At 43.8% G+C, this 12,201-nt stretch overlaps 1 protein-coding gene across 1 annotated transcript in view; it reads left to right on the top strand.

Annotated features, from left to right (window-relative positions):
• The window catches only part of AR (androgen receptor), a 164,983-nt gene extending 153,349 nt beyond the window's left edge, over nt 1–11,634 (top strand). The window contains exons 5-8 of the mRNA XM_003917817.5: nt 4,735–4,879; nt 9,129–9,259; nt 10,125–10,282; nt 11,011–11,634. Coding sequence (XP_003917866.2) covers nt 4,735–4,879; nt 9,129–9,259; nt 10,125–10,282; nt 11,011–11,166 — 590 coding nt within the window. The 3' untranslated portion in view covers nt 11,167–11,634. The remainder of the gene's footprint in view (nt 1–4,734; nt 4,880–9,128; nt 9,260–10,124; nt 10,283–11,010) is intronic.
• The last annotated feature ends 567 nt before the right edge of the window (nt 11,635–12,201 follow it).

Raw genomic sequence — 12,201 nt, 5'->3', positions numbered from 1 at the left:
TCTCCTAATCTTGCAATTATGATTCAAAGACTCTTTTGGAATAATAACAACTAAACCTTCTCTTGTGGAGTCAAAGATTAACCTGCCTTTCAATAATAACTGCCATTCAGGTAGAAATGTATAGTGAACAGAGCAATTTTGTATATATTACCTGAATTGATTCTTATAGGAATCCTATAAAATGAGATTATTTCTCCTGTTTTACAGACCAAATAGGGAAGCTGTGAGAATGATGTGATTGACCTATAGTTACATAGTCAGAAAATAGCAGGACCAGAACTTGAGCCCAGGTTCTCTCCTGATTCCAAATCTTCCCTTTATTCCACTCCACCTGTAGGCTGCAGCACCACTGCAGTTCTGTAACTCTGGGCTTTACAGTGAGGGGCCAAGGCTTCACTGAAGGCCACTTGGGTCATACTGTGGGCTTGCTGCATTTGAAGACATTGCATGTTGGCTGTCAAGTCTTAGATTTGTATTTCCAACTCACAGGTTAGGCCTGGTCACAGCCCTAACCATCTCTTGCACCTTCTCAGCTTGGGAAGCTGAGGTTGACTAGGCAATAAGATCACTGGGAAGGAAACCCAAGGACTCTGATTGGATATGTTCTGTGCCAAAGCAGAGGGTTCACACAGAGAGGAAAAATATAAAAAAGAAAAAGGAGAAAGCTGCTTTAATTCTTATCACTTTTTCATCTGGATATTTTGATATCATGTGTTTGACAAAGATTCAAAGTTTAATCTTCCCAAGCAGTTTCCAAACACTTATCTCATTTTATAAGTTACAGAGCTTTTTCATATAGATGATCCCAGTTAATCCTCACAACAATTCTATGAATCATAGAGACTATTATTTCCATTTCACATGCCAAGGCTCAAAGAGGATAACTAACTTGCTCCATTTGGTCACTTAACACATGGAACCAGAACTTGACCTAGACCTTCAGGTTTCTAAATTGGTTATCTTGACAATAACCTAGTGCAAAATTCTATAGCAGAATTTGTATGACTTGGGATCACTGGGGCTTTCCTTGGCCCAGCCACCAGGATGGAAAGCCCCCTCCCCTTACATTAACAAATCTGCAAACCAATATCAGTTCACCATCTAGCTTGCCAGACTAAATGATCTCTGACTCCGAGTCTTTTAAAAGAATAGCTTCAAAAGAAAGCCAATTACCACATTCATAAGAACTGTTCTTCATATTATCTATAATTACCTACAAGTTCAAGTAATTCACTAATTCAATAGATTGAGTTCTTGACCTGTAAAATGAACTGTGCTAGGCCCCTAATAAGATAAATTTTGTTGTAAGTTTTCTACGACAGTAATGATGTATGGAAATTGCCTAGTAGAGTACCTGGCACATTAATAAATGATAACTATTAATTTAGAGTGGGTGAGTAGACTGGGTGTGCACAGTATATTTAGAATCTAATTTATCTGGTTTGGAATCCTAGCTATGGACTAGTTCTGTGACCTTGAGTAAATCACATGTCTTCTCTGTGCTTCTGTGTCCTCATTTGTAAGATGATAGAATAATCGCTACCTTTCAAATTGTCGTCAACAGATTATGTATAAAGAGCACCTAGTAAGGTAGCCTGAAACATAGTAAATGCTCTGTAAATGGTGGTTTATTATTATGAGACTTGAGTGCTAAGCCACTGCTTTCATGAAACTCAATTTTAGCTACCACTTGCCTTGCCTGCTCATGCATGGACCACAAGGTGAAATTGTCTTCTCTGAAGACCTTGGCAGGCAGATGCACTACAGCAGCAAAGATTTCCAAACTGGCCTTTCTTTGAGCCTATTCTCCCAGACCAGACATGAGACTACAAGTTTCTGCTGCACATGAAAAAAATATGATGTCAGTTGGATTCTAGTGAGAAAACAGAGTGTCTAATAAACTGCTTCTGCTCCCTAACCTGTTTAATGTGTTTCAAAACCTGAGAATGACTCCTCTCTGTTTCTCCAAAACAGCCTAACACAATGGCAAATGGGCGTTGAGTGAATGCATACTTAAGGAAATCTGTAGGGCTGCGGCTACTCTTTCCTCAAGTAATCCCTTGATAGTCATGCAGGCTACTTCAGAGATTGGGCATTAGAGAACAGAGTCAGGTATTATAATCAGATTAGACTCTAGGGAAATTAGCCAGCCATATTGCTGATATGTGCACAGTTACTGGGCTTCCGTGCTAAGCAGCTCTCATTAAGCACAGTTAATTAATATTATGGCCAACTTAAGCTTTCCCTTTTCTCTCCTGTTTGTTAGTTCGGCAGCATTTTAGGGAGAAAAAAATAAGCATCAGTATGGACAATTTGCTTCATACCTGTACAATTTAATTCTCATCCTTCCATGTTCCTTCACATTCACACACTCCACTAGAAGACCAAGGTTCACCAGCCAAAGACTTTTCTTGCTCCCCACTGCCTCCTACCCAAGATATTCAGGGTTCAACCTCCCAGGCCTCTTCTCTAAGAGATCCCTGGTTGCTACATGCCTAGACCCTGCTTCTTATTTCCTACTGAGAAGGGTCAGTCCAAGGCATTCTGTGCTACAGAAGGGTTCCAGGCAGGAACTACTCTGGGATCTGAGGCTCCAGCCAGTCTGTCAGTGTGTCGTTACAGTGAAGGTGGGAAGCACAGGCCTGGGAGCTAAGACTGCCAAGATGAGGTACTCTAGAATCCCTGATATCTGGAAGGCTTAGGATCTAAAGGAAAAGAACAGGGAAATGGGGCTATATGAGTGGACAGGGACCAACCAAGCAGAACAATGTATCTGGACAATGTAGACTTCAGACCTGATCCTATGGCTGACAAAAGTTGGTGACCTTGGTGGTTCCTGAGCTGTAACCTTCAGCAGTGGAGTAGAAAAAACACTGGAGAACAGAATCAGAACACCTGGGTTCTAGTATTAGTTCAGCCACATATAAACCATATGACCTTGGGCAAGTCAATTTATTTCTCTGGCCCTCATGTTCCTTGTTGGTAAAATAAGTGTCACATCACCTAACCTCTGGGATTATTGTGAGAGTTAAATTAGGTCATCAACAGGAAAGTGAGAAGTTTGGTCTACATTTGGGGAAGCATTCCTAATGAGGTATGATGACAAAATTTCAGATAATTCTGGATTTGTTAGTGAGAAGAGAGAGTGTTGGTAGGGATGAGCTCTGAGGTGATGCCTTTATAACTTTAAGCATCCAACTGTTTCAGAACCTCCAGGAGAACATGGCCATGTCTGTACTACCTGTGTGTTATTGTAGAGGTAGCATCTGGGAGCCTCTGCTCTCTGAGTTTAAGGGAGGTAATTTGGAGATCATTTAATTCTCATTTTATAAAAGGAAAACAAATTGAGGATCTTTAGGCCATTTGTTTAGGTTTCTTAAGTGCCCACTCAAATACGTGGACTGTACTAAGTACTAGGGAGGTAAACTTGAATATGAAGATATGGTCCCTGTCTTCAAGAAGCTCTAAGTCTTGTGGGGGAGACAGACATGTATGTACATAGATTTCAATGCTGTGTAATGAGTGCTATAACTGCGTGAGGCTACACAAGGAGCAATGAGAATGTAAAATAAGAATCTTTAAGCCTTCTTCTTGGATGAGTTGGAAAAGCCTTCACAGAAGAGGTAGCCTTTGAGTGAAGACTTGAAAGATGAGTAGGTGTTTAACCGGATGAAAGACCTGAGAAGGAGGAATGCATTCTAGGCAAAAGCAACTGCCTGTGCAGAGATAACAGAGATATAGAGGCATGTGAGAGGGCAAGTGGCAACAGATCAGTCTAGGCAGCAGGTCATAAAGGGCCTGTTCATATATAATGATGGCAGTAAGATGGGGATGGCAGTAAGGTGGGAAACTAGTAGGGCCAGGCTACCTATTGAGTAGAAAAGAATGGAGAGGAACTGCCAGGCAGAAAGTGGGATGGACGCAAGAGAGGGAACATGAAAGTGGTCAACAGGAGGCAGTGGCTGTCAAGACATCTCTCCATACACTGTACACTGTATGTAATATCCGTCTCCCAGGGTTGTTAGAAGGGTCAAACCAGCTCATAGCTGGAAAAGAGCTTTGTGAAGTGAAAACTGCTGTTTATGTGGGAGAAATGATGTTATCCTGCATCTTCGGAAAGGTAGTGTGATCAAGAGCACAGACCTTGGAATCTGACTGCTTTGCTTTGGAACTTGGTCTACCAATTACTAGCTGTATGACCTTGGACAAGTTCCTTAATCTCTCTCTGACTCACTTGTACTGGTTCACAGAATGGAGATAATAATATTACCTACTTTACTAATTGTTGTGAATATTAAATGAGATAATATAAGTAAAGTGCTTAGAAAAGAGTTAAATGTGCCCCATAAATACATACAACTATCATATACCCAAAATAATTTTTAAGTTTTTTTTTAAAAAGCAATCCAATGGAAATCAAAAGAAAAAAAGAGTTTGCTCGTATATGCAGTCAATAAGTGTTAGCTTATTTTTCTCTTACAACTGACAATGCCCTTTTTTTTCTCCATCATCATCTCATTTGAGCAGCTCAGTGATGTAGGGAGGACAACGAATATTATCCTCACCATATAGTTTGTGCTTTTCCCCACCACCCCTCAATGGCCAGTCTGGATGGTCCCTGGGAATCCTTAGGGGATGTCCGAATGCCAGACCATCTCTGCCCAGCAGGGGCTCAGACTTAGCTCAGCCCGTCAGTACCCAGATTGACCACTGCCTCTGCCTCTTCTTCTCCAGGCTTCCGCAACTTACACGTGGACGACCAGATGGCTGTCATTCAGTACTCCTGGATGGGGCTCATGGTGTTTGCCATGGGCTGGCGATCCTTCACCAATGTCAACTCCAGGATGCTCTACTTTGCCCCTGATCTGGTTTTCAATGAGTAAGTGCTCCTGGGGCCCAGACCTCACTAAAATACAGCAGCTTGGCCAGACCCAGTTGGTGGTGATGGTGATGGAGTGACAGTGAAGCTTACCTCATTTGACCTGCAGGTGTGGCATTGGATGCCCCAGCCAGCCAACTCGGTATGAGGCAGCTTTGCCCTGGCTTTCAGCCAACTGGTAGGAGCTGAGGAGGATGGTGCTGAGACTACCCCTTTCACACCCAAGAACCAATCCTAGTCGTGTTTCTGGTCTCCTTTACAGCTTATCTCAGAACCACATGGAAAGATTCCTCCCCTTCACTTTGAGCAACATATAAAAGAGGCAGAAAGACTCTGGCTTTAGGGGCTGAAGTTTCTTGGGTTCTGTTGCTACCACCAAAGGCTACTGCTAGTCACCACTTGCTGAGCAACTAGTTTGTGCCAAGAATATGCTAGATACTTTCTAAATCCTATCTCATTGAGTCCTCATGGTGACCTGACCTCCCCTTTTTATAGATAACTCTATTTTTTTTATGGACGGGGAAAGTCAGGCTCAGCAAAATAAAGTGACTCACCCAAAGTCACAGAGCTAGTGCCTGTTGGAGAGAAGATTCAAATGTATTTCCGTGTGAATCCCAGCTCTTCTGCGTCATGGTGGTAACTGATGGGGAGGAGTACCTCTACCACTCTCTGTCTGTGTGACCTTGGTACTGCCATTTTCTTTCTCTCAAACAGCTTTAATTAATACCTGCCCTGCCACTAGCTCTATATAACATCATGAATTTGGCCAGTGGCTCAGATTTTGGAATTACATTTTTCTCCACTAAAATCTCAGTTCTATTATTTTCTTAATCAGCATCTTTGGGAAAGACCCTTAACTTTTCTGACCCCCAATTTCTTCGTCAATTAATGATAATAGAACCTTCATAAGTAATTTCTTATGATAACTAAATGGGAACTGACAGATGTGGAATGTCTGGCCCATAGTGGGCAAGAAAAAAAAGAAAAAAAAAAAAGTCCCTTTCTGATCCACCGTTCCCTAAGAGTGATATTTTTTTTTCCCTCAAGATGGAGTTTGGCGCTGCCACCCAGGCTGGAGGGTGGTGGTGCAATGATCTCGGCCCACTGCAACCTCCACCTCTCTGGTTCAAGCAATTCTCCTGCCTCAGCTTCCCGAGTAGCTGGGCTTATAGATGCCAGCCAGCATGTCCAGCTAATTTTTGTATTTTTGGTAGAGATGGGATTTCACCATGTTAGCCAGGCTGGTCTTGAACTCCTGACCTCATTATCTGCCCACCTCAGCCGGGCATGATAATCTTTTCTATGTCTGCTGTATGAGGTCCCTCGATGGCATAATGAATGGAGCTGGCCAGAGAAATCTTCCCAAGGACCTTGAGCTAGTCTCCCCACAGAGAATCCTTCCAGTCAGGACAGGAATTGACCTTCCCCCCTCTTCAGCCCTCTAACCCAGAAGAGTCTTAAAATAAAATCTACAGGCCAGTGGTTCCTTCCAGTACAGCACTGCAATGTGAGGGAGAGTGAGCGTCCCCAGCTGCCCTCTCCCAACCCTGCCAGCCTGGTAGCCAGAAGCTAAGAATAACCACTAGGCTTTTGGCACAAACTGCTTTGTGGTTTTCAGACCTCCAAAAAGTTGCCTATGATGCCATCTTCTGGGGCAGGCCTTGAAAAGCCCCCTAACTGTTCATCTCCCATCCTCAAACCCCTGCTGCCCTTAAGCAATTGAATCAACTCCATGAGCACCTGCTCTACCTTCCCCAGAGCTCTGAGACCTTTGGAGCTTTGAAAAGTGATAATTGGCTGTTCTCTAAATCCTCATTTCCTTTTCTACCTCTGAGTAAGCATGTGGCATCCCACCTCAGCTTCCTGGTCCAGTCTTGTTCAGCTTATAAAAAGGCCTCCCCACAGGGTCAGAGGCCTAGACCCATCAAATCCCAGGGCTCCTGAAACAATAGGACCCCTATTCCTCCTGTAGGAAGCCACTAGGTTAGAACTCTCAGGGTGTCTACAAACATCTAGATAAGTGTTTCTCAACATGGATTATTTTGACATATTGGGAAAAATAATTTTGTCAATATGTAGAATATGATTGACATACCTGGCACCAGCCTACTTTATACCAAAGAGGATTCCAGTCATTCTGACAGCCCAAACTGCTCCCACGCATTTCTAACACCCACTGAAGAAGCAGTACTCTCCAGTTGAGAGTGACTAATTGCTGCCAGCCTCCCTAAGGTGCTAATGGGGAGCCTCAGACCCAAAGAGAGAGATAAGAACTTGTTCAAAGTAGGTCAACCCATTTGCTGATCTCTTCAACACCAAACTCTATTATCAGCCCTGTTTTTTTCTTTCCTTCTGTCTTTGTAGAGATCACATGTTGTGAGGATAATGAGCCTGAACCTTAGCTGTGTGACCTTGGGCAAATTACTGAACTTCTATGTGCCTCAAATTTTATCTGGAGACTGCTGAAGAGTATTATAATAGCACCTTTCTACATGTCATTTATGGAACACCTGCTATGTGTCAGGCACTGTGCTTAGTGTTTTCCAATCTTCATTTCTCATCTTATTTTCTTTCTTGTACTCCCACCAACCCTGCTCTCCTCCTAAATTCCATTCCTGCCTCATTTTTACACCCTCCATTCTCCTCTCTCTTCCTTCCTTTAACTGTCTCCCTAGTATTTTTTCCCTTTTTCCCCCTTTCTTGTCCCCTTCCCCTATGAATTTCCTCCCTTTCCTTTCCCCTTCTCTTTCCTCCATTCCCCACTTTTTCTGCCCCTGAGGCCTGCAGCAATGTTAAAGGAATCCTCATTCCAGCATTGTGATTTCAATGGTAAAAAAAGATTGCAGCATTGTCATCAACAGAGGTGGGAAAGTACATTGGAGACTGGAGCAGGGCCAGACCTCAGGGTCAGCCAATCTTACTAAAAAATTCTCTATAGTGAAAGAGCTTGGAGCAACACTGTTCTGCTCAATTGATTTGTGATACCATCTAAACACTTCCTCTTTCCAGTTGGGCTTCAGCCTGAGTTGAATAATTCTACACCATCTGCCCCCTTCTCTCTTTCTCCAGGACAGCCAAGATCTCTCTGAGATAGGATGCTGAGTTTCCACCCAGACAATACCAGGCCTTCTCATCCTGTGGAGTAGGCTAGTGGCTTGGAAACCAAAATGTCAAACCATAGCCTTTAGGCTCCATCTGGGAGGTCTTTGTCCTCACCACTTAAGTGGGTGTCAGATTTCCTTCCCTTTCTGCATATGCTGCACAATCAATTTCTGTCTTACACACACACACACACACACACACACAATTTTTGAAGTGCTGAAAACTAGAAAGCCTACTAGCATGAGGATGCTGTGTCTTCTCTTAGAGGTATGCCATGGTCAGCCATGGAACCGAGAGGTTGCTCTTCCTTGAAAAGTTGGCCAAGCATTGGCCACCTCCCCGTATAATTTATAGGTGATAATGTGGTGATCTGTTCAGAAGTAACTATAATAAATGCAGCTCACATATGTCTACAGTTTCCAAACTGTGGTAAGGAGCAGCCAGCATATGAGGGAATGGGCTCCCCTTCAGCAGGGGACATTTAAATTAGACATTCAAAAACACTCCCTGGCAGATTTAACATTGAAACTCATTTTGAAAGAACAATGTGGAATCTCCTTCACTGGAAGTTTTTGAAGAAATATTAAATTTCTAGTATTCCAGGCCAGAGGCAAAGGGGTCAACAGGATGACCAAACACTTCGGGTCACTTGCAAATCCTGGTGTCCTGATGTTAAGAGCTGACTACTGGGGCTTCTCCTAAAAATCCTTCATGTTGAGCTGCCTGGGAGGCAGGTTCTTGTTCTGGCTGTAGCTGGGATATTAGAACTCTAGTCAGGGAGACCATGTGCCTGCCCCATTGTGTTCATTTGGTTAGGCTTTCTTGTCCCTGACTCAGAAAACAGAAGGGGCACAGAGACCTGGAAATTCCATGCACTAACCCATATCCTGGCCAGGGAGGATAGTAGTAATCAGGATGTCAGGATTTTGGAAAAGAGAGAGATTAAAAAACAAACAAACAAACAAACAAAAAAACCAGACCAACAAACAAACAAACAAAAACCTCATCCTGATCCCTGAAGCACCAGCAGGAGAAACAGCAAGCTCTTCTTGGAGAACCTGGGGAGGAAGGGCAATTAGAGACATTCCCTCTGGGCTTATTGCAAGCCTCCCCTCATTCCTTTTTCCTCTATGTATCTCCTTCCCAGGTACCGCATGCACAAGTCCCGGATGTACAGCCAGTGTGTCCGAATGAGGCACCTCTCTCAAGAGTTTGGATGGCTCCAAATCACCCCCCAGGAATTCCTGTGCATGAAAGCGCTGCTACTCTTCAGCATTAGTAAGTGCCTAGAGGTGCAGGGAATGCCCCTGAGGGCACAGAGACTCAGAGAGGACCACTTTTGCCATTAAAACGTTATTAGGGAGATGCCAGCTCCTTGACATTTCCCTTCTTCATTTCCCCTCCCCATCCCCACTGTACTCTCCCTCAGTATCATTCTTCTAACAAGAAACAATTTCATGACTAGAAGCCAATGTATTTGCTAGAAGTCAGCTTCCATCGGATTCCTCACCTATCCCTAGTCTATCTTTGGGACAAGGCCTTTTAGACTGGTTATAGCAGGTCTGTGAATTTCTCCACAGCTTCTGCTATAGAAACAAACATGGGCCACCTTGTATTCCTTGCAGGGCAGTAAAGCAGGAGGCATTTCCTCCTGGAAAGATTTCCTCTTCTGCCAACAGGAGGAGGTCTATGTAAGCAACTCAGGTAGGATTTATTTGGCAGCCAAGGAACTTTTCTTTAATATCTTTTCTAACAAGAGCCCTTTCTTAGCCTCTGTTGAGGAAGAAAGGCAAAATTTGATATTCAAAGCTATGTGTTTTAGTTGTCTAAATCAGGGTTTGACTGTAAATGACATAAAAACTTAGGTCCTAAAAAATGAGTATATGAGAAGAGTAGAAAAAGAAAAGATTCAGGAAATTTGATTTACTTGACTCCCTTCAGATTGGATCCAGCTATCCTTTCCCCTGAGATCTCCCTGACAGACTGAAGGCCCCAAGCCCACAGACTTCAACTAACAGGAAGCCAAGTAGATGGTTCCCTGTGGGGGTGGGGGTCAAGTTTGTGGTCAGAAAACTTGGTGCTTTGTCTAATGTTCCTTCGTGGGCATGCTTCCCCTCCCCATTCTGTCTTCATCCCACATCAGTTCCAGTGGATGGGCTGAAAAATCAAAAATTCTTTGATGAACTTCGAATGAACTACATCAAGGAACTCGATCGTATCATTGCATGCAAAAGAAAAAATCCCACATCCTGCTCAAGGCGTTTCTACCAGCTCACCAAGCTCCTGGACTCCGTGCAGCCTGTAAGCAAACGATGGAGGGTGCTTTATCAGGGAGAACAGCCTGATAGAGCCAATGATAATATGCTTCTCTAGGGTCTGGCACCACCTGTTGGGAGGTGCTTCCATTCCCCTCTGGCTTTGAGTGTGGTCCAGGAAGAAAATGTGGTGAAGAAAGGAACACGGGTCACAGTGTCCCAGCTGGATATTGTGAAAGGGGTGGAGGAGTTGAGAACAGAGCAGTTGGGACTCAGGGAAGGGACTTACAGCAGATGAATTCTCTAGGCAGACAAAACAGACCTGGATGTTTCTCCCCTCTTCTTTGAGTCATGTTCATGTGAGTTTGTCTGTGTGTGTGTGTGTGTGTGTGCGTGCGTGTGTGTATGTGTGTGACAGAGAGAGAGAGGAGAGAGAGAGAGAGAGAGAGAGAGAGAGATGGAGTGCAGAGGCTGGGGTGAGAGCACAAGCTGGAGAAGTCTTGAGTCAGAAAGCTTACAATGGTATAAGACATCGCTTGGGAGCCCTCAGTGACTCCATGGAGACCATCTCTCTCTCTCTCTCTCTCTCTCTCTCTCACTCACACACACACACACACACACACACACACACGACCTCATGGGGGAGGACCAAGGAAGGACAGGGAAGGGGGAGGAAACAAAAGACTGAAAGACCAAAAATCAAAGGTTAGGGAAGTCTAGCAGAGCCCACCTCCTTGTAAACCCTGTTTTTCTCTCTCTTATTGTTCCCTACAGATTGCGAGAGAGCTGCATCAGTTCACTTTTGACCTGCTAATCAAGTCACACATGGTGAGCGTGGACTTTCCGGAAATGATGGCAGAGATCATCTCTGTGCAAGTGCCCAAGATCCTTTCTGGGAAAGTCAAGCCCATCTATTTCCACACCCAGTGAAGCATTGGAAATCCCTATTTCCTCACCCCAGCTCATGCCCCCTTTCAGATGTCTTCTGCCTGTTATAACTCTGCACTACTCCTCTGCAGTGCCTTGGGGAATTTCCTCTATTGATGTACAGTCTGTCATGAACATGTTCCTGAGTTCTATTTGCTGGGCTTTTTTTTTCTCTTTCTCTCCTTTCGTTTTCTTCTTCCCTCCCTATCTAATCCTCCCATGGCAACTTCAGACTTTGCTCCCCATTGTGACTCCTATCTGTGTTTTGAATGGTGTTGTATGCCTTTAAATCTGTGATGATCCTCATGTGGCCCAGTATCAAGTTGTGCTTGTTTACAGCACTACTCTCTGCCAGCCACACAAACGTTTACTTATCTTATGCCACGGGAAGTTTAGAGAGCTAAGATTATCTGGGGAAATCAAAACAAAAGCAAGCAAAAAAAAAAAAAAAAAAAAAAAAAAAAAAAAAAAGGCAAAAACAAAACGAAAAATAAGCCAAAAAACCTTGCTAGTGTTTTTTCCTCAAAAATAAATAAATAAATAAATAATTACACACATACAAACAAATATATAGAAATCCCCAAAGAGGCCAATAGTGACTAGAAGGTGAAAATTGCAGGCCCCTGGGGAGTTACTGATTTTTTCATCTCCTCCCTCCATGGGAGACTTTATTTTCTGCCAATGGCTGTTGCCATTAGAGGGCAGAGTGACCCCAGAGCTGAGTTGGGCAGGGGGCTGGACAGAGAGAGAGGAGAGGACAAGGAGGGCAGATGGAACATCAGTACCTGCCCACAGCCTTGGCCCCTGGGGGCTAGACTGCTCAACTGTAGAGCAATTCATTATACTGAAAATGTGCTTGTTGTTGAAAATTTGTCTGCATGTTAATGCCTCACCCCCAAACCCTTTTCTTTCTCACTCTCTGCCTCCAACCTCAAATTGACTTTCAATAGTTTTTCTAAGACCTTTGAACTGAATGTTCTCTTTAGCCAAAACTTGGTGACTTCCACAGAAAAGTCAGACCACTGAGAAGAAGGGGAG

The sequence above is a fragment of the Papio anubis genome, chromosome X, assembly GCF_008728515.1.
Source record: "Papio anubis isolate 15944 chromosome X, Panubis1.0, whole genome shotgun sequence".
NCBI classification, from domain to species: domain Eukaryota; kingdom Metazoa; phylum Chordata; class Mammalia; order Primates; family Cercopithecidae; genus Papio; species Papio anubis.
The sequence above is the reverse complement of the archived record's forward strand: the minus strand, read 5'-3'. Positions and strand labels throughout refer to the sequence as shown.